The following is a 27,406-nucleotide window of genomic DNA, read 5'->3' as shown; positions in this document are numbered from 1 at the left end:
GATTTATCTGTTCTATTATTCTCTGTGTATGAGTGTTTTGCCTCCATGTAGGCATGTGCACTTTGGGACTAGAGTTACAGATGGTTCTAAGACACCATGGCACTGGGAATTGAACCCTGGTCCTCTGCAGCAAATGCTCCTAATCGCTGAGCCAGCTCTCCAGTCTCTACATCTCAGCTTCTCACCTTTCTGTGCGGGGATAGACAGCACGGTTTTTATTCATGGTTGAGAATTTTGGTTTTGTTCGTTTTTTCTTGACTAATGACAGCACGAACTGAACACGTGCCATGCACAGGCACTGTCCAAAGCATACACCTCTATTGATTAGTATAAAAGCCTGTAAAAAAAAAAAAATCTTTCTCCCCGGAAGAGTGAAGACAAGTTAAAATCCTGCATAAGATCCTCGGCAGGGCCAGGATTCAACATCAACAGTTTGGAGATTTTTCTTGCAGCTGACCTGAGCAGATACTGATAATGGCCCCTATTATCTGGGCCAGGTATGATGCTTAGGAACTTATACATATTCGAGTCACACAATATTGGTATTACTGTTCTTTGTCACAGATGAAAAAACAAAAACTTGGGAGGATCAGATAATCTGCCCAGAGGCCACACAACTGGCAACCTAGCAACCACCAACCCCGGGGTTGGCCCAGGTCTCCTCTTTCCCTCCTGGCAAAATGCAAGCTTGAGACTGTGCCTAAAGCCTCCCCAGCCCTCACCACTCAAGATTTTGTCTAGAAATGGCGGGGCAGGATGACAATGAAGAACTTGGTCTCCATCCTTGAGTCCTTCCCAAAGCCAGTTTAGTGTCTAGACTTAGACTAATTGCCGGTTTCTACCATGTACTTCTGAGTCTTGGAGTTCCACTGAAGGTTTCTGCAGATTGGCTCTGGCAGCAAGAAAAAAGCAAGATCAAAATGGTGAGGACACAAACATCCCTTGAACTGAACCAATTTCGTTAGTTTTGCGCCCTGAAGTTCTGTGTGGTAGTTGTGGAGGGGAAGGGTGGGAAGCCCAGCTCTTCGGCAAGCTTGAAAACCACAGTCCTGGCTGAGGCACAGGCCTGCACAGGCCAAGGTCTGCAGGACTCAGGCTGGCACTGAACATGTGTGAGTGTTCGGAATGCCTGCTGGAGACAGAGCTGCTTCCCAGAATGCCTCCTTCCGCACCTCAGTTGGCTCACCGTATCATGCTGGCCTGCACAGAGATGAAGACACAGCTAACAGCACAGAAAACACGCGACGTGGCGCAAGATTACCTGGCACAGCAGCTGCCATGGAATCTGTAGAAAGACAGGAACGGAAAGTCCGCGGCACTGAAGAGGTCACCTAAAGAGCACAGCAACGGTGATGCAATGGTCCACACAGCTCCCCAGACCCCACCCAGCTACTCTGGGAAGCAAGATGGTATCTTCTGCACCATCCATTCAGCCCTCCAACTCTCATGTCCCTAAGAATCTTCTACTTCCTCCTGCTAAGAATAAAGTAATGACAGTGATCATTTAGTGAGAGCCTGCTTTGTGCAAAACCCTGTGTGACATGTGGTGACTTATCTCTTGCTCCTTGTCGTGACTCCGAGAGGTTCTGGTACCCCACTCTAGTTCAGAGAAGGGACGCAGCTTAAACTGTGGAACTGTGTGACTGTGGAACTGTGGGGACAGAGTGCACACCCAGGTCAACCCAGGCCTTAGATCTCTGGCGGCAGCAGCAGCCCACACAAGGGACAGCAGAGGAGGAGAGTCTTTTTAAAGATTCTTTTCTTTTTTTTTTTTTTTTTGGCTTTATGTTAAAAAAAGATCATGAATGCACTTGCTGACATCTTTTTCATGTTAGTGTTTAATTACCGCACAACAGCGACTGTGCACACTCAGTTTAGCTTAAGCCCAAAGGGTGCATTTATTTCTTGTGAAGTAAGTTCATTCTTTTAGTTCCACTTTTAGTACAAGAGGAAATAATCACACATATTGGCTGTTTCTCCCTGGAATTTGAACTTGGTCACAAACAAGAAGTCAGGAGATTAAAAAAGCAGAAAGCCTTCCAAAAATGTCTTGAGAAAAAGAATTAAGCATTTCCACAGTGGACAGATTAATCCTTTCAAATCTGGAGTTTCTGACACTGCAGGGGCCTGGCTCTCTGGGGCCTGGGCTTTGGTGTGGGTCTGTCCTGGGCCGCTGGGGGACTGAGCTGACATTAAAGCATCCCTTGCCGCAGAGCCTTGTGGTGGAGCTGTGAACACTTCCTTCCTTCACCACTTACACCAATGAGTCGAATATTTCACAGACAGCTCAGCAGTAGCGTGTTTGCCTAGCACACTCAGGACCCTGGGTGCCATCAGAGGAACATGCACAAACATGCATGCACGCATGCTGAAACATATTTCTGAACAAGAGTCAGTGAGCTGCCACACTTCTGTAAAGCCCCCTAAGCGATCTCAAATGATTCAACTGAAAGCTCCAAATTCTGTAACTCTGAGAGCTTGCATGTTTTAAGATTAAGATCAACCTTCACTTATGCGCATGTGTGTCTAAATAAAAGCATTCGCAGGGCTTTGGTTTTCATGCGGCCCATCAAAGGTCAGGGTTCTCACTGTTTTTAGGTCACCATTGCACTGAGTGTCTCTACCTTCTGACTGAAGCCCATGTTAGTAAAGTCTCAGCCCTCCAGCTTCCACATCTCTGACATTCTGCTACTGCCTCCTGCTGAGAATAAAGTAATGACAGTGATCATTTAGTGAGAGCCTGCTTTGTGCAAAGTCCTGTGTGACATGTGGTGATTATCTCTTACTCCTTGTCGTGACTCCGAGAGGTTCTGGTACCCCACTCTAGTTCAGAGAAGGGACGCAGTTAAAAGTGTGTGACTGTGGAACTGTGGGGGCAGAGGGCACACCCAGGCCAACCCAGGCCTTAGAGCTCTGGCAGCAGCAGCAGCCCACACAACGGGGAGTATAAAAGAGAAGGAACCTGCTTTTATCCACCAGCTTCAGAACTTTAGTGTATCATGCACGTGCTACATCCCGAGGTTCTTTTCTGCCGAGGACGACGACTAAGATAACCCTGGGACGGTGGCCCTGCTCAGGCATGTGGAGGGGACATCCCTGGAGAAATTGTTCTGTCTCTTCTGCAGCAGCTGGCCCTTGGACTTTGTCCAGTCTCCCAGTGTGGGAGGAACTGCAGTGCAGTCAGGGAATAATGAGGGATGGCGGAGAGGGTGATCAAGATCCAGGGCCTTGAGACTCCTCTGGAAGAACCTCCTCTTGACATCCCATCTTTCATCATAAATGTTCCAGCCGGGTAAGCCAGTGAGGGTACACGGGTAATATAGGTAGCCAAGGCCAGGCTCTGGAAGGGAGTCTAAAGAATAAAAAGGATGATGGGGGTAGATGAAGAGGGAGAAGAATAGCAAGAGTGATGGATAAGGTAGAGAGGAGGGGAAGGGAATAACAAGAGGGATGGTCAGGGTAGATGGGGGGAGAGGAATAACAAGAGGGATGGATTGGGTAGAGGGGAGGGAGGGGAATAACAAGAGTGATGGATAAGGCAGAGAGGAGGGAGGGGAATAACAAGAGGGATGGTCAGGGTAGATGGGGGGAGGGGAATAACAAGAGGGATGGTGGGGTAGATGGTGGGAGGGGAATAACAAGAGTGATGGCCGGGGTAGAGGGAGGGGAATAAAGAGCAAATTTCAGTCTTAAGAGAAGACTCTTCTTAAGAAGAGTCCCAGCTAAGTCAGAGCGGTGGTGGCACGCGCCTTTAATCCCAGCACTTGGCAGAGGCAGGCAGATCTCTGTGAGTTCAAAGTCAGCCTAGTCTATGAAGTGAGTTCCAGGACAGCCAGAGTTGTTACACAGAGAAACCCTGTCTTCTCCTCTCCCCAAAAGAACCCTGCCAGCTAGATGATAATCACTACCCAGATGACAAAAGCCAACTCCTGTAAGGGAGTAAAAAAGAGAGGGAAGCAAAAACGTCGGATGAAAGAATAGCCTGCCTTGAAGGAGAGAGAGCACGAGCAAGGAACTCAGGACCGCGAGGGGTGCACCCACACACTGAGACAATGGGGATGTTCTATTGGGAACTCACCAAGGCCAGCTGGCCTGGGTCTGGAAAAGCCTGGGATAAAACCGGACTCGCTGAACATAGCGGACAATGAGGAATACTGAGAACTCAAGAACAATGGCACTGGGGTTTCTGATCCTACTGCACGCACTGGCTTTGTGGGAGCCTAGGCAGTTTGGATGCTCAACTTACTAGACCTGGATGGAGGTGGGGGTTCCTTGGACTTCCCACAGGACAGGGAACCCTGATTGCTTTTCGGGCTGAGGGGGGGGGGGACTCAATTGGGGGAGGGGGAGGGAAATGGGAGGCGGTGGCGGGGAAGAGACAGAAATCTTTAATAAATAAATAAATTAAAAAAAAAAGCCAAAGGCAGGGAACATCCCAGTTTAAAAAAAAAAAAAGAATAGCCTGCCTTTATCCTTAGGTCATTTCTCAAACCATCATATTTATACACAGCATCTACTTGTCTGCACACCTCGGCTGCCCCACCACCTAGAACTACCAATCCTTCGAGAGCAGGGACTCCATCTCACACATCCCTGTCGCGACTCTAAGTCAGCCTTACAAAGACACCTCGGTAAGCACCACTGAAAGAAGGGCACCTGAAGGACTGGGTGCTGCTGTAGGCCAGGGATGTTCTAGACTCCACTGTGTGGCCCACAATTTCCAGCTGACTCTCAATGCGTCCCTTTTGGTGCCCTCAATCTTCCCCTTACTAAAGCAAGTATTTTTTCATTTTTATTTTTCTATAAAATGTATTCTGATCATGGTTTTCCCACCCTCATCTCCTCCCGCATCATCCCCGCTTCCTTACTCATCTAACTCTGATGTAGGAGGGCCTTCTGTTTATGCGTTGCTTTCACTGGTTAATGAATAAAGAAACTGCTTTGGCCTGACAGGGCAGAACTTAGGTAGGCAGAGAAGACAGAACGGAATGCTGGGAAGAAGGGCAGAGTGAGAGAGAGCCGCCATGGATCTCCTGCCTGAGACAGATGCTAGTTAGAATCTTGTCGGTAAGCCTCAGTCACGTGGCGATACACAGATTAATAGAAATGGGTTAAATTAATATGTAAGAATTAGCCAATAAGAAACTAGAGCTAATGGGCCAAGCACTGTTTTAATGAATACAGTTTATGTATGGTTATTTTGGGTGTAAGCTAGCCGGGCTGCCGGGACAAACAAGGGGCCCTGCTCCTTGTGACATAACTCCACTTCTTTCTCTCTCTAGAAAACAAATCGGCAAATTAAATAAATAAACAAGAACTAAAAAAAGAAAAGAAAAATCAAACGCACAAGAAACACACACACAGTGGGTTCCAGAACAGTTAGAACCATGTAGACTAGGCTAACCTCAAACTCACAGAGATCACCACTTCCCTGGTTCTGTGATTAAAGGGTACACCACCACAACAGGCAAAAGGGAGGCTTTTAAACAGAGAGGGGAGTCTATCTGTTTTTGAATAGCCAAGGTCAGTAACACCGATATAAATACCACAAGGAGGTTACAGAATGTAGCTTGCCCAAGCCCAGGAGTGCTCCATCTGGGAGCCTGTGAACATGTTAAGATGCTGGGGGCTAAAGATGGACCAACTGTTAAGCACTTCCTGCTCTTACAGAGGACCCAGGTTTGATTCCCAACACTCACCTCAGAAGGCTTACAACCCCTGTAGCCCAGGAACTCGCCTCTGTAGGTGCATACACCCATGTGTTGTACATACATAAACTCGAGCAATGCACATAAAATACTAATCATCTTAGCCGGGCGGTGGTGGCGCACGCCCTTAATCCCAGCACTCGGGAGGCAGAGGCAGGAGGATCTCTGTGAGTTCGAGGCCAGCCTGGTCTACAAGAGCTAGTTCCAGGACAGGCACCAAAAACTACAGAGAAACCCTGTCTCGAAAATCAAAAAAAAAAAAAATACTAATCATCTTTAAATTAAAAAACACAAAACCCTTGTGCTACTCTGTCTGAGCTACATGGCACAGGCACCAAATAAGTGATTGGGGGCTGACCCACGCCTGCTGGCAGCTACATGAGGCCTCTGTAATCAAGGGTGACTAGTGGGCTAGGTCCCAGCCGGCACTTTGCCGAGCAGAGGACAGGAACCCCATTTCTCTGAAGGTTATAGAGCACAAAATTGCAACATGAAGTGAGGCCTGAGGTAAACTTGCTGTCTCCCCATCTCAGGCCTGGAACTGGCCAGGAATGGGGTGGGGTCACCTCTAGAGGGTGGCCAGTGCCGCTGCTTTACCTCACCAGGGGCATCCCATGGACCGAGGTCATTGGTGGCTCGTATTCCTGAGCTCTCCCTGCTCTTCTGGGGGCTTTAAAGTCTCTTTTTAAACCCACAGCAGATGGCCCCATAAGAATACAAAGTGCAAACTTCTAAACATGGGGTGAATGTCTCTACTACTGGTCAAAAAGCTTAAAGAGAAAGGAGTGGGGGTCTTCTCAATTGTGGTTCTAAAATTCTTGAACCCTCTCAGTAAATGTGAGGTCAAAGGCTCGAGGAACAGGTTGGCTCCATCTCCCCAGACCCAAAAGAAATGCACTGCTCAGGGCACGCAAGCTACCTGCTTGCTTCCTTGCACCTAGGAAGCACTTCCAGGAACACTCATCCTTCAGCCACTCAGAAACAAGGGAGAGCGGGAGCAGGAACTCCATGAGGATAGCTTCCCCCACTAGACCAAGTCAGACTGAGCCCTCCTGCTGTGCTGGGTGAAGCAACAAATGGCACTAACACTGTGATAGTGACATTTTCTTAGTTAAATGTACAGCTGCTCTAAGCGCCAACAAGTCTATTAGCTGTTTTATCTGCTCAACTTTATAATTAGTGGTAAACAACCCTTAGAAAATGTGGTTTAAATGAAAATGGCTCCTATAGGCTCATAGGAACCGGCACTGTTGGGAGGCGTGGCTTTGTTGGAGGAAGTTTGTCCCTGGGGGTGGGCTCTGGTGTTTGAGAGTTTGACCAGGCCCAGGATCACTCTCTCTTTCTGCTGCCTGAGGATCCTTCTCCAGCACCATGCTGCCTTGCCATGATGATAACGGACTAAACCTCTGCAACTGTAAGCCAGCCTCAATTAAATGTTTTCCTTTATAAGAGCTGCCATGGTCATAGTGTCTCTTCACAGCCATGGAAACCCTAAGACAGAAAACACCACCGGGATTGATTTAAAGTTAATGGAATGGACTCCCAAGGGGTAGTGCACATTCTGAATGTGATGTTAGTGTTAACTGTCAACTTGACAGAGCCTAGGATTATCTGGGAAATGGCTTCTGGCATGCTTGTAGGAGATTCATTATGTGTACTGAGATGAGAAGACAGGCCCACTGTGGGTGGCACATTCCCTGGCTGGGATCCTCGACTGTACAAATGGAGAAAGAGACGACCTGAGCTGCATCAGGCATTCAGAGTTCCTCCTGACTGCCGATGGGATGTGTCCAGCCCCTTCCCTTCCACACAGTGTTGGGCAATGTCTTTCAACAGGAGACAGAATAAATCCTTATTCCTGGTTTGTGACAAAACCAGGAGAAGAAACTAAGACACTGAACGAACATTTTTCATACCAAAGTCCTATCTTAACGTCTCTGTCATCTGCTCTAAGAAACAAGCATAAGCACTTGACTACTCCTCGGTGACTGTGCAGTGATGGCTACTGACCTGGTGAAGCCCTTACCTGCATTTCTTAATGAGCTTCACTATTCTAGCCAAGAGTTCCTCTACAGAAATCCTCAGCTCAGCAGGTGATCAAGGCAAACCATCATCGCTGGTAAGGTTTGAAGGCTATGGAACTCCCCAGATAGGAGAAAGGAGAAGCAAACACATTCATTCTTAAGGCACCTTGATACACAATTTGAAAAAGTTCCAAAAAAAAAATAGCAAACATGATATTGATATTGATTAGCACACACAGAGACACCCCCCCCCCCTTTTTAAGTTTTTTGAGACAGGGTTTCTTTGTGTAACCCTGACTGTTCTGCAGACCAGCCTGGCCTGAAGCTCAGAGATCCTCCTGCCTCTGTCTCCTAAGCACTAGAATTAAAGGCATGCACCACCACCACCCAGCTGGTCAGAGCACTTTTATAGAAAGAATAAAGTGTGTAGCTAAGAAGATGGCTCAGTCAGTAAGGTGCTTGCCACACAAGTACCCATCTTAAAAAAAAAAAAAGGGCATGGTGGCATGTGTCTGTAGTCCTAGGAATCAGTGAGCCCCAGATAAAAGTGAGAGATCCTGTCTCAAAGGAACAACATGGATGATGTCCTGAGAAATGGCATCCAAAGTTGGCCTGTCAGACATCCACATACTCACACATGTGCACATCTGCACACACATTAGCATGCATACATATGCACACATACATGCATACATACATACATACATACAAAAAGAAGACACCTTTATATTACTCAATCAACATGTGAGGAAGGCAGTGTGGTTTACAGTGTCCCAAGAATTAGATCGTGAACTTGCTACTAGTACACAGAGAAGGATCTAGCTTCTGAATGCTGCCGGCATTTACTCACCATCCCGCATCTACCTTTGCCAGGGGGTTTGCAGGACCCTCCTATGACACTAGGCATCCAGGACTTTGGAAATTTCGGGGCATTCATTTCCTAGAAGTTTCAGGTATTTATAGCAAGGGAAGTCGAGGTTATCCTTGCTGTTGACATAAGAGACACAGCCAATTTTAGCTCTGCAAAAATCCTTCTCATGATTTAAATTTCCTATACTCAGCCTCTTTAATGACACTACTTTGGTTAGTATGAAGTCACAGATGGACTCCTTCTATATGATGAGCTTACATGTGTCACACTGGTCTCTATAACTCAGTGATACTAATCTAGACCAACCCTCATTTACCATGCAATGGTTTAAAGTCTGAAGAGCAAATGGAAAGCAAACCTCAGGGGCAGGGGTGTTGGTTCTCTCTCTCTCTCTCTCTCTCTCTCTCTCTCTTTCTCTCTCTCTCTCTCGTTCTAGGGATTGAACCCCAAAGTTTACAGGTGCTAAGCGAGTTCTGCACCTCCAAGCCCTGACAAACAAAATCTGAAGGAAAATTATTCCTCTTCCAGTGTGACCACACTCCAAATTAGTTCTCAAATTAAGACTTTTCTTTTTGTCTCTGACATACCTTCTGATTGAGACAGAATTCATACTATAAAATTCACCCTTTGAAAATGTACACTTTCCAGGGTTCCGCGTAGCCACAGCTCTGTAGCCATCACTACTGTGTAATCATAGAGCATTTGCACACCCTGAAAAGAGAGACTGATGATCACTGAAGATAATTCTCTGTGCAAACCACTCTAAACTCAGACAGCTGACCCAGACAGTAGCAGTCCATCCAAGGCATTTTTATATTGACCTGAAAACTTAGCAGTAACTCGAGGTAAAAGGCTGGATCGGTGGCCAGGACAGATGAACTATCACCAGCATCTATGTTTGAAAACTAAAGCAGCTGCAGGAAGCGAGGCCCAAGTGTCCTAGAAATGTATTCACTTGCTCAGGACATTTCATAATAACATACAGGGACCCCAGGAAAGCAGAAATTAAGAACAGGATCACGACGGCAGATGCCCTCAGCTCCGGTCCCCTCCTACACACCTGCTGGGCCTCATCGTGGTCATGACCACAAGGTCAGGTGCCCTCAGCTCCAGGTCCCCTCCTACACACCTGCTTGGCCTCATCTTGGTCACAGCACTCAACTCCTCTGAGCTTCCGCTCCCTTACTTGCAGATTTGGGTAGCACTAGGGATTATTGTTGAAATCTCTCCCAGCTCTGATGATTGTGTGACATATTTAAAGCATAATCTCACCAGGTGGTAGCGTTGCACGCCTTTAATTCTAGCACTCTCGGAGGCAGAGGCAGGTGGATCTCTGAACTGGAGACCAGTCTGGTCTACAGAGTGAGTTTCAGGACAGCCAAGGCTGCACAGAAAAATCTTGTCTCAAAAAAAAAAAAATCAAAAGAAAAGAAGAAAAAGAAAAAAAAAGCATAATCTCTTAGCTGAAGGACAAGCAGATCTCGATGGATTGGAAAAAAATAAACACAAATCTACCGAGACTAACTCAGGGATAAAAGAACAGGGAGGCTGGGAGATCCTGTGAGTGGAACTTTCCATCTGAAAGGCAAGAGGCACCTTAAACATCTGTAAGGCCCAAAGCCTGAAAAGAGGTGGCTGAGAAGACAGATGAGAAAAGCACTTAGTACTGACAGTTCTGTGGGATACGCGGGGCTTTCAACACGTGATAATGGTGAGGGCATTCAGCAGGGTCCTAGGTAGCGGTGCCATTGCTGTGATAGAACACCATCTGCTGTGATGGCCAGAAGCAAGTCCCTCTAAAACTCATGCTCAAGAATAACCTACCTTGTGCAGTAAAAGGAGGATTTTTTTAAAAAGTGATGAGAAGTGGGGTCTCTGAGAGACGAGCTATGGTGAAATGGGGTAACGAGATGAGGGCACTGCCCCCCAACAATTTAACACTGCCTGACTTAGTTAGTGTTTGTTTGTTTCCTTTCTTTAAAAAAAATTTTTCGAGACAGGGTTTTTTCTGGCTGTCCTAGAAATCAATTTATAGAGCAGGCTGGCCTCTAACTCATAGAGATCCACCTGCCTCTGTCCCTGGGTGCTGGGATTAAAGATATGCACCCTCACTACCGGTTGAAATGAAAGCATTCTAAAGTAACATCATTTTAATAGAATTCTTATCTTATGTGGGTGTGGAGGCTCACTGAGCCTCTTTACTTATTTCTCTTCCCAACCTGGCTGCACCAATTCCATCCTCTTCCTGGGCCTGGCCTCTTACCTACCTTCTTAATTAGTCCATGGATGGTTGGCCTGCCCTCACCCTAGAAACCCCAGTGACCCAACAAGAAACAAGTGACCCTGTGACCTGCCTGGACCAGAACTGGAACTAAAATATACCTCTTTTTACAAGATAATTTACCCTTGGGGGTTAGAGAGATGGCTCAGAGGTTAAGAGCACTGGCTGCTCTTCCAGAGGTCCTGAGTTCAGTTCCCAGCATCTACATGGTGGCTCACAACCATCTGTAATGAGATCTGGTGACTTCTGGCCTGCAGGCATATATGCAGGCAAAACACTGTATACATAATAAATAGATATTTTTTTAAAAGATAATTTACCCAGTCTGTGGTTTTGTGTTACTAGCAATAGAAAACAGCTAATAGTACTTCAAAACCGTCCACGGAAAAAACAAACTGCGTGACAGAGCAGAGCATTTGGGGAAATTCCTAAACCTGAGAAACAACCTCAGAGCAGCCGAGGCAACAACAACATAAAGATAATTTGAGAACCAACTCTTTACTCCAGCATTAAAAAGATCGGGTGGGCAACTATGACAAGAAATTGTATTAAAATGGTGCTGGCAGGGAGAGCAGGCGGGACTCTACACTGGCAACCAAGTCTGATTAGCTGAATCCGGTCCTCAGAAGCTACATGTTGAGAACCACCTGCTGCTGAGTGTGCTCTCTGGCTGCAACACACAGTGAAAAATACACAAATGCACACACACGCAGTGCACACACATATACATAGACACAAACACAGACACACAGGTGTACACACACACACATATACATAGACACAAACACACACACGCAGGTGCTCACACACACACTAGACACAAACACACACACAGACACATAGACACAAACACACACACGCAGGCGCACACACACATATACGTAGACACAAATACACACACACACCAGGTGCACACACACTAGACACAAACATACACACACAAAAAAATAAAGGTACATTTTAAATGATACTAACTAGAAATAGAATGAATTTGAACTGTTTCGCCAAATACTTTAAAACTAGCACAGAAGAACAGCTTTGGGTAGCCAGGGAAGAGATCTCAGAAGAGTGCAAAAAAAAAAAAAGAAACCCTGTCTCGAAAAACCAAAAAAAAAAAAAAAAAAACAAGTGACAGCTCTGTCTGTACTGCACTCCCTCCCTCTCCCTCCATCCCCCTCCCTCTCTCTCTCCCCCTCCCTCAGTCTCCCTCCCCCTCTCTCCTTCTCTCCCTCTATTTCCCTCTCACCCAGTTCCTCTCTCCCTCTCTCTCTTTCTCTCTCCCTCCCTCTCTTCCTCTCTCTCCCTCTCCCTCTCTCCCTCCCTCTCTCTCTCTTCTTCCCTCCCCCTCACACACACACACACACACACACACACACATTTTATTCAGCCATAAAGGAAAATATTATGTGAAATGGACAGAACTAGAGATCATTGTATCACATTTTTTTCTCACATGCGGATTCCAGGCTTCAAGCATATAAACCCACACACATGACATGAAAGCATGAAGGAAGTAGACTATTTGGGGAAGAAGAGACAGTGGAAGTGGCCCAGGGAGGACAAGGGACAGTAGCAGGGTACGGTCATTAGTAAAGGACAGTAATATCTTTGTATGTGTCATAACAGAACCTACTACTTTGTAGGCTAATTAAAATTTTCAAAGTTCAAAATATAAGGTAAAACTTTTTTTTAAAAAAAAATAGGGATAAGAATAAACTCATGGGCAATAAATCCTCTTCCTGTTTTGCAGTGATGGACCCAGGGCCCTAAATGTGCTAGAGAAGTACTCCACCGTTGAGTCACTCTGCCCCCACCTATGGAGCATTCACAACCTCATATCTGTCACACAGTCTTCAGAGACAGCAGGCTCCGAGCCCTGAGTGGACAGGGACTGTAAGCGAGCAACAGAGTGCTTACCTGTGGGATGAGACGCCACTGCCAGGAGAGCCACACTGGAAAACAAAACATAAAGTTCAGCAAAGCAAGCAAGAACACTTTCTCGAGCACACAAAATGCATTAAAAATACACATTTCCTGTGGGCAGGAGGGCTCCTGCTTAGGACAAGAAGGGTCTCATTCCCTCCTTCACCTGTCACCTTCCCTGACCCTGGCTGGCCTATTATAATGCTCATTATCTTACAACGATTATTTGAAAGCTAAACAAAGCAAGTTCCAAGCTACAAATAGGTTGCAACCTAAAGCGAGCTGTTGAATGTGAGCTAAGGATATTTTTGTCATAAGATGAGCTGTGTAGCCAAGCACTGGGCCGAGCTCTGGGAGTCCACTTGAAGAGAGGAAGGAAGAATTTTACAGTCAGGGGCTGGGGTCAAGATCATGACAGGAAACCCACAGAGACAGTTGACCTGAACTAGTGGGAGCACATGAACTCTGAACCGACAGCTAGGGAGTCGGCATGGGACTTACCTAGGCCCTCTGAACGAGGGTGACAGTTGTATAGCTTGGGCTGTTTGTGGGGCCCCTAGCAATAGGATCAGGACCTGTCCCTGATTAAGTCCCTGCTTAAACTGGCTTTTGGGGACTTAGTCCTCACGCTGGATGCCTTGCCCAGCCTTGATGGGAGGGGGGGCCGGGGGGGGGGGGGGAGCTTGGTCCTTCCTCAATGTGATATGTCATGCTTTCTTTTTTTATTGATTTTATTGAACTCTACATTTTTCTCTGCTCCCCTCCCTGCCTCTCCCCTCCCCTTCAACCCTCTCCCATGGTCCCTATGCTCCCAGTTTACTCAGGAGATCTTGTCTTTTACTACTTTCCATGTAGATCAGATCCATGCATGTCTCTCTTGGGGGGCCATCCTTTCTTGACTACCATAGGAGGCCTGCCCCTTTCTGAACAGAGGAGGAGGGGGTGTGGGGGATAGATGGGAGGTAGGGGGAGGGAATGGGAAGAGAGGAGGGAGGGGAAAGTGTGGTTGATATGTAAAATAAATGAAAAAATTTGATAAAAAAAAAGATGAGCTGTGTACATTCACAAATGTATCATCTGTCCACTGCACAGCTGAAAACTCCCTAAGCAGATACTCAATAGAGCCAAGTGCTGAGGGACACGAAGGAGGGGGTCTCTGGTGTGGGCCATGTTCAGTCAATAGAGCCAAGTGCTGAGAGACAGGAAGGAGGGCTTCTCTGGTGTGGGTCAATCTCGCATTACATCATTTCTCTGGAAGCCTCTCCACCTCCCTGGACTCCTACTGCTCCCTGAAGCCCAGCTGCAAAGGGCTGAATTCTCACCTTCTGCTGCTGCTGCTGCATTTAGCAAAATTCCCTGTCATCTGGGCAACTGATCTAGATACAGGATAGGGATAAAATTTATTGTCTAAGCCTGGCAGTGGTAGCACATGCCTTTAATCTCAGCACTCAGGAAGCAGAGGTAGACAGATCTCTGTGAGTTCAAGATCAGCCTGGTCTACAGAGTTCCAGGACAGTTAGGGCTACACATAGAAACCCTATTTCAAAAAACCAAAACAAACTATAGAAATGATCCCTGAAAGTATAGTCTTGGCAATGGGTTTTTGATCCTACTGCACGCACTGGCTTTGTGGTAGCCTAGGCAGTTTGGATGCTCACCTTACTAGACCTGGATGGAGGTGGGGGTTCCTTGGACTTCCCACAGGACAGGGAACCCTGATTGCTTTTTGGGCTGAGTGGGTGGGACCTAATTGGGGGAGGGGGAGGGAAATGGGAGGCGGTGGCGGGGAAGAGACAGAAATCTTTAATAAATAAATAAACCAAAAAAAAAAACCAAAACAAACAAACAAACCTTGCTATATAAGTGTAAGATCTGGGTTTCCACAGATAGGAAGGCTGCTCAGGTCTACACCCTGGCTGTATCACAGAGTAGCCCAGCATCCTCTGCTCAGTCAATACCCTGGCTGTATCTCAGAGTAACCCAACATCCTGGTTTATATCACAGTCTTCAAGGACAGCATGTGGGCATTTCTGATTTTCCAGACTCTTCCTCTAAAACACAGGGTCAAGCTGACCCCAGGGACTGGCTTCGAGATGCTAGCTAGCTAAGCCCCTGCTGATGAGCAGTATTTACCTTATCTATGCTCTTGATTGTTTTAATGGAATGCTCTCAGAACAGCAGGGGTGGGAAGAGAAGACTCATGGGAAAGTGGAGGGATCAAGCCCTGCATCCCATTATTTAAGAACCTATAGATGGCTTCCTGGCCCACCCAGCTTCTGTCCAGAGCCCTCCCCACTTCGCCCCCACTGCCCTCTTTTGGCGCGTGGCATCGCCCAGCCCAGCCTATCTGGGCGCTGGGTCCGAGTACCCGGGGCTCCCGGGCGGGCAGCAGTTCCTTTGTTTCTGGGGCCTGCCTGCACCAAGCGGGGTCGGCGCTTTGTTTGCGAGCTGCCCAACCAGCACGGAGGCCTGATCTTTCGGCGCCAGGAGACCCAGCATTGGGGTGAGTTTCTGGCCCACGGCGCCAGCCTGGGACGGGGAGCTCGGGGGTTTCTTGGCCCCCTGTCCTTCTTGAGCTCTCTGCAAGGCCTCTACTCCCCGGGTGCTGCCTCTTTCTTCCTGGCCCACTCAGCTTCCGTCCAGAGCCCTCCCCACTTCGCCCCCACTGCCCTCTTTTGGCGCGTGGCATCGCCCAGCCCAGCCTATCTGGGCGCTGGGTCCGAGTACCCGGGGCTCCCGGGCGGGCAGCAGTTCCTTTGTTTCTGTGGCCTGCCTGCACCAAGCGGGGTAGGCGCTTTGTCTGCGAGCTGCCCAACCAGCACGGAGACCCAGCATTGGGAGAGCCAACATTGGGGAGAGACAGCGTTTGGTAGGCAAGGAGACCTAATCCGGTAAAAGAAGATCCATAGGGAGCATTTGGAAGAAGAGATGGGCCGACGTCAAGGCAAGAATTCGCCCAACAAGCTGAAAAGCAACATGAAGCTACCAGAAACAAGCGACCTCACAACGGGAGGACAAGAACCCCTTAATCAAGAGGAAGGAGAAAAGATTGACTTCATGAAAGTGATTGACACCCTTAAACAGCATGTAAAAAATGCCCTTATAGAAATGGATGAGAAATATAACAGAAAGTTTGAAGAATTGAATAAATCAGTGAATGATACCCTAGAAAACCAAGGAAAAACAATCAAACAGATAATGGAAACAGTTCAAGACCTGAAAACTGAAATGGAGGCAAAGAAGAAAACACAAACAGAGGGCCGGCTGGACATGGAAAATCTAGGTAAATGAATAGAGACTACAGAAACAAGCATAACCAGCAGAATACAAGAGATAGAAGAAAGACTCTCAGATTCTGAAGATACCATAGAGAAAATAAACACACTGATCAAAGAAAACAGCAAGTCCAACAAACTCTCATCACAAAACATTCAGGAAATATGGGACACAATAAAAAGACCAAACCTAAGAATAATAGGAGTAGAAGAAGGAGAAGAAGGGCAGCTCAATGGTCCAGAAAATATATTTAATAAAATTATAGAAGAAAACTTTCCCAACCTAAGGAAAGACTTTCCTATGAAGGTGCAAGAAGCATACAGAACACCGAATAGGCTGGATCAAAAAAAAAACATCCCCTCGCCATATAATTATCAAAACACAAAGCATACAGAATAAGGAAAGAATATTAAGAGCTGCAAAGGAAAAAGGCCAAATTACTTATAAAGGTAAACCTATCAGACTTACACCTGACTTCTCCATGGAAACCATGAAAGCCAGAAGGTCCTGGATAGATGTACTGCAGAAACTGAGAGACCATGGGTGCAAGCCCAGATTACTATACCCAGCCAAGCTTTCATTCACTATAAATGGAGAAAATAAAATTTTCCAGGATAAAAACAAATTTAAACAATATGCAGCCACAAATCCAGCCTTACAGAAAGTAATTGAAGGAAAATCACTAACCAAGGAGTCCAACAATGACCACAATAACTCAGACATCTAGAGACCCTTCACCAACACAAAACAAAGAAGGGAAACACACAAACTCTACGACTAAAAAAAAAAAATGACCGGAGTTAACAACCACTGGTCATTAATATCACTTAATGTCAATGGACTCAACTCACCTATAAAAAGGCACAGGCTAAGAGATTGGATAAGAAAACAGGATCCAACATTCTGCTGTTTACAAGAAACACACCTCAACCACAAAGACAGGCACCTACTCAGAGTAAAGGGCTGGGAAAAGGCCTATCAAGCAAATGGACCTAAGAAACAGGCAGGTGTGGCCATACTAATCTCTAACAAAGTTGACTTTAAACTTAAATCAATCAGAAGAGATGGAGAGGGGCATTTTATACTCATAACAGGAACAGTTCATCAGGATGAAGTCTCAATCCTGAACATCTATGCCCCTAATATAAAAGCACCCACGTACATAAAAGAAACATTGCTAAAATTCAAGGCAGCCATCAAACCGCACACACTAATAGTAGGAGACTTCAACACTCCTCTCTCACCAATGGACAGGTCAATCAGACAGAAACCTAACAGAGAAATAAGAGAATTAATGGAGGTAATGAATCAAATGGACTTAACAGACATCTATAGAACATTCCATCCAAATAGGAAAGAATATACCTTCTTCTCTGCAGCTCATGGAACCTTCTCGAAAATCGACCACATAGTCGGTAACAAAGCAAACATCCACAGTTACAAAAAAATATTAGTAACCACCTGTGTCTTATCAGATCACCATGGATTAAAGTTAGAATTCAACAATAATGCTACCCCCAGAAAGCATACAAAGTCATGGAAACTGAACAGTCAACTATTGAACCATACCTGGATTAAGGAAGAAATAAAGAAAGAAATTAAAGTCTTCCTGGAATTCAATGAAAATAAAGAAACAACATACTCAAACTTATGGGACACTATGAAAGCAGTCCTAAGAGGAAAGTTCATAGCACTAAGTGCCCACTTAAAGAAAACAGAGAAAGCTCACATTGGAGACTTAACAGCCCACCTGAAAGCTCTAGAAAAAAAAAGAAGCAGACTCACCTAGGAGGAGTAGAAGACTGGAAATAATCAAAATGAGGGCTGAAATCAACAAAATAGAAACACAGAAAACAATACAAAAAATCAATGAAACAAAAAGCTGGTTCCTGGAGAAAATCAACAAGATTGACAAACCACTATCCAAGCTAATCAAACGGCAGAGAGAGAATTTGCAAATTAATAAGATCAGAAAAGAAAAGGGGGACATAACCACAGACACAGAGGAAATTCAGAGAATCATTAGATCTTACTACAAAAGCCTATATGCCACAAAATTGGAAAATGTAAAGGAAATGGATACTTTTTTAGATAAATATCATATACCAAAGTTAAATCAGGACCTGGTGAACAATCTAAACAGACCTGTTAGTCGCGAAGAATTAGAAGAGGTTATCAAAAACCTCCCTACCAAAAAAAGCCCAGGACCAGATGGTTTCAATGCGGAATTCTACCAGATCTTCCAAGAAGATCTAATACCTATACTCCTTAATGTATTCCACAAGATAGAAACAGAAGGGTCATTACCAAACTCCTTTTATGAAGCCACAATTACTCTGATACCAAAACCACTCAAAGACTCAACCAGGAAAGAGAACTACAGGCCAATCTCACTCATGAATATCGACGCAAAAATCCTCAACAAAATACTGGCAAATCGAATCCAAGAACACATCCGAAAAATTATCCATTATATCAAGTAGGCTTCATTCCTGAGATGCAGGGCTGGTTCAACATACGAAAATCTATCAATGTAATCCAGCATATAAATAAACTGAAAGAAAAAAACCATATGATCATTTCATTAGATGCTGAAAAAGCATTTGACAAAATTCAACATCCATTTATGTTAAAAGTCTTGGAGAGATTAGGGATACAAGGGTCATACCTAAATATAATAAAAGCTATATACAGCAAGCCGACAGCTAACATCAAATTAAACGGAGAGAAACTGAAAGCCATCCCACTTAACTCAGGAACACGACAAGGCTGTCCACTCTCGCCATACCTCTTCAATATAGTGCTTGAAGTTCTAGCAATAGCAATAAGACAACATAATGGAATCAGGGGATTCGAATTGGAAAGGAAGAAGTTAAACTTTCGTTATTTGCAGATGATATGATAGTGTACATAAGCGACCCCAAAAACTCCACCAAAGAACTTTTACAGCTGATAAACAGCTTTAGTAATGTGGCAGGATACAAGATCAACTCCAAAAAATCAGTCGCCCTCTTATACACAAAGGATATGGAAGCAGAGGGAAATCAGAGAAGCTTCACCATTCACAATAGCCAAAAACAGCATAAAATATCTTGGGGTACATCTAAACCAAGGAAGTGAAAGATCTATTTGACAAGAACTTTAAGGCATTGAAGAAAGAAATTGAAGAGGATACCAAAAAATGGATGGACCTCCCTTGCTCTTGGATTGGGAGGATCAACATAGTAAAAATGGCAATTCTACCAAAGGCTATTTATAGATTCAATGCAATCCCCATCAAGATCCCATCAAAATTCTTCACAGATCTGGAGAGGACAATAATCAACTTTATATGGAAAAACAAAAAACCCAGGATAGCCAAAACAATCCTATACAATAAAGGATCTTCTGGAGGCATTACCATCCCTGACTTCAAACTCTATTACAGAGCTACAGTAATGAAAACAGTGTGGTACTGGCATAAAAACAGAGAAGTCGACCAATGGAATCGTATAGAAGACCCGGATTTTATCCCACAAACCTATGAACACCTCATTTTCGATAAAGGAGCTAAAAGTATACAATGGAAGAAACAAAGCATCTTCAACAAATGGTGCTGGCACAACTGGATGTCATCCTGTAAAAGAATGAAAATAGACCCTTATCTATCACCGTGCACAAAACTCAAGTCCAAATGGATTAAAGACCTCAATATCAGCCCGAACACACTGAACCTGATAGAAGAGAAAGTGGGAAGTACCCTACAGGAGCTGGGCACAGGAGATCGCTTCCTATGTATAACCCCAGAAGCACAGACATTAAGGGCAACATTGAATAAATGGGACCTACTTAAACTGAGAAGCTTCTGTAAAGCAAAGGACATAGTCAATAAGACACAAAGGCAACCTACTGACTGGGAGAAGATCTTCACCAACCCCACAACAGACAAAGGTCTGATCTCCAAAATATATAAAGAACTCAAGAAACTAGACTTTAAAATGCTAATTAACCCAATTAAAAAATGGGGCACTGAACTGAACAGAGAATTCTCAGCAGAGGAAGTTCAAATGGCCAAAAGACACTTAAAGTCGTGCTCAACTTCCTTAGCAATCAGGGAAATGCAAATCAAAACAACTTTGAGATATCATCTTACACCTGTCAGAATGGCTAAAGTCAAAAACACCAAGGATAACCTTTGCTGGAGAGGCTGTGGAGGAACGGGTACCCTCATCCATTGCTGGTGGGAATGCCATCTTGTGCAACCACTGTGGAAGTCAGTGTTTCGGTTTCTCAGGAAATTCGGGATCAACTTACCCCTGGACCCAGCAATACCACTCCTGGGAATATACCCAAGAGATGCTCTATCATATGACAAAAGCATTTGTTCAACTATGTTCATAGCAGTATTATTTGTAATAGCCAGAACCTGGAAACAACCTAGATGCCCTTCAATGGAAGAATGGATGAAGAAAGTATGGAATATATACACGCTAGAGTACTACGCTGCGGTAAAAAACAATGACTTCTCGAATTTTGCATGCAAATGGATGGAAATAGAAAACACTATCCTGAGTGAGGTATCCCAGACCCAAAAAGATGAACATGGGATGTACTCGCTCATAATTGGTTTCTAGCCATAAATTAGGGCCACGGAGTCTACAATAGGTGAACCTAAAGAAGCTAAGTAAGAAGGTGAACCCAAGGAAAAACATATAGTTATCCTCTTGGCTAAGGGAAGTAGACCAAATTGCCGGGGAGAAAATTAGGATCTTGGGGGTGGGGTGGGATGGGGGTAAGGGGAGATGGGGAGAGAAAAGGTAGAAGGGAAGGAGGGGGGACTTGGGGAATCAGGAGAATTGGGATAAAGGAAAGGTGGATAGGGGAACACGGAACCACAATTCTTAGTTACGGGAACCACTTTAGGGTGAGCAAGAGATTTGACCCTAGAGGGGCTCCCAAGTGCCCAACATGAGGTTCCCAGTTAGTTCCTTGGGCAGCTGAGGATTGGGAACCTGAAATGACCCTATCCTAGAGCAATACTGACGAATATCTTGCATATCATCATAGAACCTTCATCTGGTGATGGATAGAGATAGAGACAGAGACCCACACATGAGCACTGGACTGAACTCCCAAGGTCCCAATGAGGAGCAGAAGGAGGGAGAACATGAGCAAAGAAGTCGGGACCACGAGGCGTGCACCCACCCACTGAGACAGTGGAGCTGATCTACTGGGAGCTCACCAAGGCCAGCTGGACTGTGACCGAAAAAGCATGGGATAAAACCGGACTCTCTGAACATGGCGAACAATGAGGGCTGATGAGACGCCAAGGACAATGGCACAAGGTTTTGATCCTACTTACTGTGCTGGCTTTGTGGAAGCCTAGCCAGTTTGGATGTTCACCTTCCTAGATATGGACGGAGGGGGGAGGACCTAGGACTTACCACAGGGCAGGGAACCCGGACTGCCCTGTGGACTGGAGAGGGAGGGGGAGAGGAGTGGGGGGAGGGGGAGAAGGGTGGGAGGAGGGGGAGAAGGGTGGGAGGAGGGGGAGGGAAATGGGAGGCTGGGAGGAGGTGGAAACTTGTTTTTTGTTTATGTTTTTTTTCTTCTTTTCTTAATAAAAAAATTATAAAAAAAAATAAAAAAAAAGAACCTATAGATGGTAAGACAGGATTTATACATGGTCATAAATACACACATGTGCACACGCGCACGCGCGCGCACACACACACACACACACACACACACACACACTACAGAACTGATGATGCCTAGTCCTCTGCATGGGCTCTGGACATCTCTTCACATATACCCTTCATTATTTTAACTCTTTGGTCACACTTTCAGGAGTTATTGCTCCATAGCAGGATAACGGAACCCTTTTCCACCCCAAAGTGTCTCCTAAGACTTGCCATGGACCTTAAATGCGATCAGGATCACTCCATTCAGCTGAGTTGACTCTCTAAACCCTCTTTGCAATTCCACAAACCCAGCCTTGCCCCATGCGTGTGCTGTGCCCTCTGGGGAGCAGAACATATTTTACTCCTCTTGGGATTCCAAGCAACCAGGCATACAGCTGATCCTCAATATGGGTTCTGATGGGCTTAAACTGTATCTGTGGTAAGAATATGTCTGAAGAAAAATGTAACTTGAAACCCCTTAGAGTTCTAAGATTATAAATTACATACAAAGGCTAAAGAGGAAAATGTGCTAATATAAAAAATTATGCTAGTATATAATACCTGATGAATAGCAGATCTTTTTAAAACCTACTCCTTGATAAAATATTTACTGAGTGCTAAATGTGTATTCGTGTGTTTGTAACTGTTGTCTGTGTGTTATGTGTCTATCTGTGTGTGTGTTTATCTCTGTCTGTTGTGTGTGATGTCTGCGTGTGTGTACGTTTGTCTGTGTCTGTGTGTGTGTGTCTGGTGTGGGAGGTCTTTCTGTATATGTGTTGCTTTTATTGGTTAATGAATAAAGAAGCTGACTTGGCCTGTGATAGGGCAGAGCAGAACTAGGCGGGGGAGGGGACTATACTGAATGTTGGGAGAAAGGTGGAGTCAGGAGATGCCCATGGAGCCACCAGAGGGGAACAACACAAACTGCCAGCTGGAACATTGCTGTAGGCCATGAGCCTCGCGGTAAAATATAAATTAATAGAAATGGGTTAAATTAAGATGTAAGAGGATAGCCAAGAAGAAGTTAGAGCTAATAGGCCAAGCAGTGATTTAAATAACATAATTTCTGTGTGATTATTTCAGGTCTAAGCAGCCGGGAACGAACAAGGGGCTCCCTCCAACATCTGTCTCTCTGTATGTGCCCTGTGTGTCTCTGTGAGTGCGTGTGTGTGTGTATGTGTGTGTGCACACGTGCACGCGTGCGCATGTGTGTGTGTGTGTTACTGCTGATTGAACCTAGTGCTCCATATGCACACTAGGCAAGTACTCTACTGTTGAGCTATAACTTCATCCCTATTTTTACTGTTGAGTTTTAAAGTCTCACTAAGTTGCCCAGGCTACCTCTGAACTCACTTTGCACCAGGATGGACACTAAACTTGGGATCACCCTGCCTCAATGTCCTCAGTAGCTAAACATAGGCCTGAGCCATTGGGCCTGGCCAGGAACTGTCCTAGTAATAGAATGAAACAGTAAATGGGACAGAAAGCATCTCGGTGCTTACAGGACATAGGCTGGGACGACCTAGGGGAACCATGGATCTCCAAACACTAGCCTGCATGTTTTCTGTCTCATTGAGTCACTCCCCATTGACAGACTTGTGCATAATCTTACCTGGAGAAAAAAGAAGTAGAGAATGTGTCAACAACATTATAGTAATTTTATATTTTATGCATTGGGGGAACTCAAGATTCTAAGGAATTTACAATACAAGGACACTCTCATGTACTACCTAAATTCTCCAACATGCGGATAGACTAACCTGCATTTAGAAGCTTCAGTTATTTTCAGCTCTCTGGCCAATCTTTCCCTGTACGGTGGCCTTATTCATTCAACTGAACCGAAGGGGGAAAAAAAGGCATTAGCCCTCTCCTTATTCCTACACTGTACTTCTCAGGGGAGAACCGTGTCTTATTTCCCTCTGGGTCTTAAGCAGTACAAGGCATCCAACAGATGCTCACAATGGGTTCTGATGCAGATAATCACTTCTAGGTGTGTCGACAGTGGCAGCACATGGTGGGAGCAGCAACAAGTCAGAGTAAGCAGCAAATTCACTCAGTGGAGGAAGAATATCTGCCAGAGACTGAGAATCCTACACCTATTGCATCTCCCAAAATATTGAGAGACCAAAACAAGCCTCTCCCTTGGTGGACTACTCTCCACGCTTGCCTGGACAGGGACAACCCATAAATCTGAGCAGAGTGCAGATTTTCCAGCATCGAGCACCAGTGGCCAACCGATCAGTGGTTCTTGCCAGGTGTGAGGGCGCACGCCTTTAATCCCAGCACTCAGGAGGAAGAGGCAGGCGGATCTCTGTGAGTTCAAAGCCAGCCTGGTCTACAGAGTGACTTTCAGGACAGCAGCCGCTGTTTCACAGAGAACCCTGTCTTGAAAAAAAAAAGAGGGGGGGAGAGAGAAGGAGGGAGGGACTGAGGGAGGGACTGAGGGAGGGAAGGAAGAAGTGGTCCTAATTATGATTCAAATATCTTTGCCACTTACTGAAGAAAAAAAAATCTAGACAGAGTTAGGGCTCTATTGGAGTGTGCCACAGCCTCAGCCTGGAAGACCTGGGTACCAGGGTTGTAGGCAATAAATATCCTCATACCAGATGGAGGAAGAAAGGACAGAATAAAGAACTGAGGACCATAGGGGCTCACTTTTCTGTGTTGCTATACCTCTGTTGCATGGCATATATCTTCTGTAGAACTATTTCCGACAGCTCAACACCTGGGAAATACTTTTCTTTTCAGTGCTGGGGATTGAACCCAAAGCCTAGTGCATGCTGGGTACTTTACCATTGAACTGTAGCCCTGGGAAACACATTGAAATACCAAGAACCACTGGCAATTTTTGGAAAAGGGTAGGGGCTTGCCTGCCAGCCTGCCAGCCAGCCTAGCTGCAATGACAAGCTCCGGGTTAGGTGAGAGACCTTCTCTCACAAAATAAGGTAAACGATAGAGGGAGAGCCCAGAAGTTGACCTCATACAAACACACACCACAGCAGAATGAATAAATGAAGTTTTTTGTTTTGTTTTTGTTGAGTATAAAGGTAACAAACAGCCATGCTCAGAGTAAGTTTTACATTCAAAACAGTGCAATAGGGGCTGGAGAGCTGGCTCAATGGTTAGTGCGTAATGCTCTTACAAAGGACCCGAATTCAATTCCCAGCACCCATATCATGAGGCTCACAAACACCTGTAACTCTAACTCCAGAAGATCTTCCGGCCTCTGCCAGTATTGTTTTCATGTGCACGCACGTATGAACAAACACAGACAACCTAACAAAAATCAAAATACTAAAGGGCGTTTTAACAACTGCTGGGTTGAGTTTCTCTGAGATGGAGCTGCAGGGGATGCTGAACGCCAAGGGACTCCATCAGAAATCACCACCACCAAGTGCTGAGGTAGACATCTAACATGGTCCTCTCACTGCAAGTCTGGACGTCAGGGACTCTTGGATCCTCAGCAGCAAGTCTCACTTTCTCAGCCAAGTCTGCAGCAGGTAGCCTGAGGCTGCTAAAGCCCAAGAACCATCCTGACTATCCCATATAGCAGGATGACCCATCCCCTGATTGGCTGGGGTAGAGGCGCACACAGGAGTCCATATGCCATACTTAAAAGTTACACAGTAAGCTTCAGACCTGACTAACCACCTTAACAAATACACCATGAAAACAGCCAAAAGTCTAGATTAAAATTATAATTCTGAGAGTGTCTGAAGCTCACATCAGTGGGATCTGGCCTCTGGCGCTCTGCTCGTACCCTCGTGTGTGTGTGTGTGTGTGTGTGTGTGTGTGTGTGTGTGTGTGTGAAGACAAGAGCCAAGCTCAGAACTACTTGTAAAAGGGATTCAGGATGCAGTCTGGAAGCAAAGGTGTGGGCACCTCCAGGGGAAAGTACGGAACCCTCTGAAGCTCAAGCAAACAGGCTTTTCTTGCTTTGGCTAAGAACAACCATTTGGATTCGTCAGATTGTGATCAACTCACAACATTTTAAACTGGCTTTCCTAGCAAGCCAACTTGTTTAAAATTCACTAATCAAAATATTATCAGAAAATCAAAAACTCATCTCTAACCAGGATACACGTTATTCTTGAAAAGACGTAAATTCTGTCTTACCTGAATATATAGTTCAAGTACTGCTGGTCAATGTCACTGAAAAATTAAAGAGAGAAAAAGAGAAGACTCATAATAAAAAGAATTTTTAAATCTATAAATGGTCATTTTACTGTATTAATAAATTCTACCTCTAAGTTACTAATTTTATAAATTATCAAAGGAGAAGGAGCATTTCACATTCGAGATCAATTCTTGTCATTTGACCTGAAGTGACTTTAAATTTCACACAGCTCATTGAACATGGAGAGCTGGTGCCTGCATGGAGTCCTCAGCCCATGTTCTCATTTCTTTGGTGAGGGAAGGGACTCTGCAAACTACAGAAAGAGAAATGTGGACACCAACCTTTGACCTACAATCTGTCCTGTCTGCACAATATGCTAGTGCAATCAGTGGTGGCACAGAACTGTGGGAACAGCCAACCAATGTCTGATTTGACTTCAGGCCCACTCCATAGAAGGAACCAGAGACTAGACAGTCCTAAGGTAAAACTTAATGTAAAACCAAAGACAACTGGCAGATAGGTGGATGGATAGATAGATAGATAGATAGATAGATAGATAGACAATAGATAGATAGATAGATAGATAGATAGATAGATAGACAGACGATAGGTAGGTAGGTAGGTAGGTAGGTAGATAGATGATAGATAGATAGATAGATAGATAGATAGATAGACAGATGATAGAGACAGACAGACAGATAGATGATAGAGATAGTCAACAGACAGACAGATGATAGAGATAGATAGAAAGTCAGATTGATAACAGATAAATAGATAGAGATAGATTAGATAGGTGATAGACAGATGATACATACATAGATAAATAGAGATAGATAGATAGATGATAGATTAGATAGGTGATAGACAGACAGATAGATGATAGATAGATAGATAGATAGATAGATAAGATAGGTTATAGACAGATAGTAGATAGATAGATAGATAGATAGATAGATAGATAGATAGATAGACAAAACTGATTCCTGGTGATATTCTGCTATAGTCAGAGATCAGTGCCTTGTCCAGGCTTCATCAGAGAGGCTTCCTCCAGCAGGAGATGGGAACAGATCCAGAGACCCACAGCCAGACATTATGCAGAGTTTAAATTGGAGGTCTCTACCAAATCCCTCCCCTCAGAGCTCAAGGAACTCCATGGAAGAGGTGACAGAAAGACTGTAAGAGCCAGAGAGACAGCGACACCAGGAGAACAAAGGCCTCTGAATCAACTAAGCAAGGTGCACATGAGCTCACAGAGACTGAGGCAGCAAGCGCAGGGCCTACACAGGTCTGCACCAGGTCCTCTGTGTATATAATATATTACATTGTAGCTATTAGTTTGGTGTTTTTATGGGACTCCTGAGAAAAATGAATGAGTCTCTGACTCTTGTACCTACTTTTGGGACTTTTTCCCTCCTGTTGGGTTGCTGTGTCCAACTTCAATATGAAAGTTTTTGATTCATCTTACTATATTTTATTTTGCCATGTTTGGTTATTATCTCTTAGAAGTCTGTTCTATTTTAATGAGAGAGAGAAAGGGAATGGA

The 27,406-nt window shown here is 45.0% G+C and overlaps 1 protein-coding gene and 1 pseudogene across 3 annotated transcripts in view; both read right to left on the bottom strand.

The window, feature by feature from the left end:
• Tmem241 (transmembrane protein 241) overlaps window positions 1-27,406 on the bottom strand; it is a 148,117-nt gene that overhangs the window by 71,377 nt on the left and 49,334 nt on the right. For all 3 annotated transcript variants that reach the window (XM_041659602.1, XM_041659603.1, XM_041659604.1), the window contains exons 10-12: window positions 25,863-25,898; window positions 12,802-12,836; window positions 1,262-1,331 (exon numbers count right to left, since the gene is read on the bottom strand). In XM_041659602.1, the coding sequence (XP_041515536.1) occupies window positions 1,262-1,331; window positions 12,802-12,836; window positions 25,863-25,898 (141 nt within the window). The remainder of the gene's footprint in view (window positions 1-1,261; window positions 1,332-12,801; window positions 12,837-25,862; window positions 25,899-27,406) is intronic.
• Window positions 14,320-14,398, bottom strand: LOC121453722 (annotated as a pseudogene).

This window comes from Microtus oregoni, unplaced genomic scaffold (assembly GCF_018167655.1).
Source record: "Microtus oregoni isolate MIOR12 unplaced genomic scaffold, Mior012 000011F_ref0000422, whole genome shotgun sequence".
Taxonomy (NCBI): domain Eukaryota; kingdom Metazoa; phylum Chordata; class Mammalia; order Rodentia; family Cricetidae; genus Microtus; species Microtus oregoni.
The sequence above is the reverse complement of the archived record's forward strand: the minus strand, read 5'-3'. Positions and strand labels throughout refer to the sequence as shown.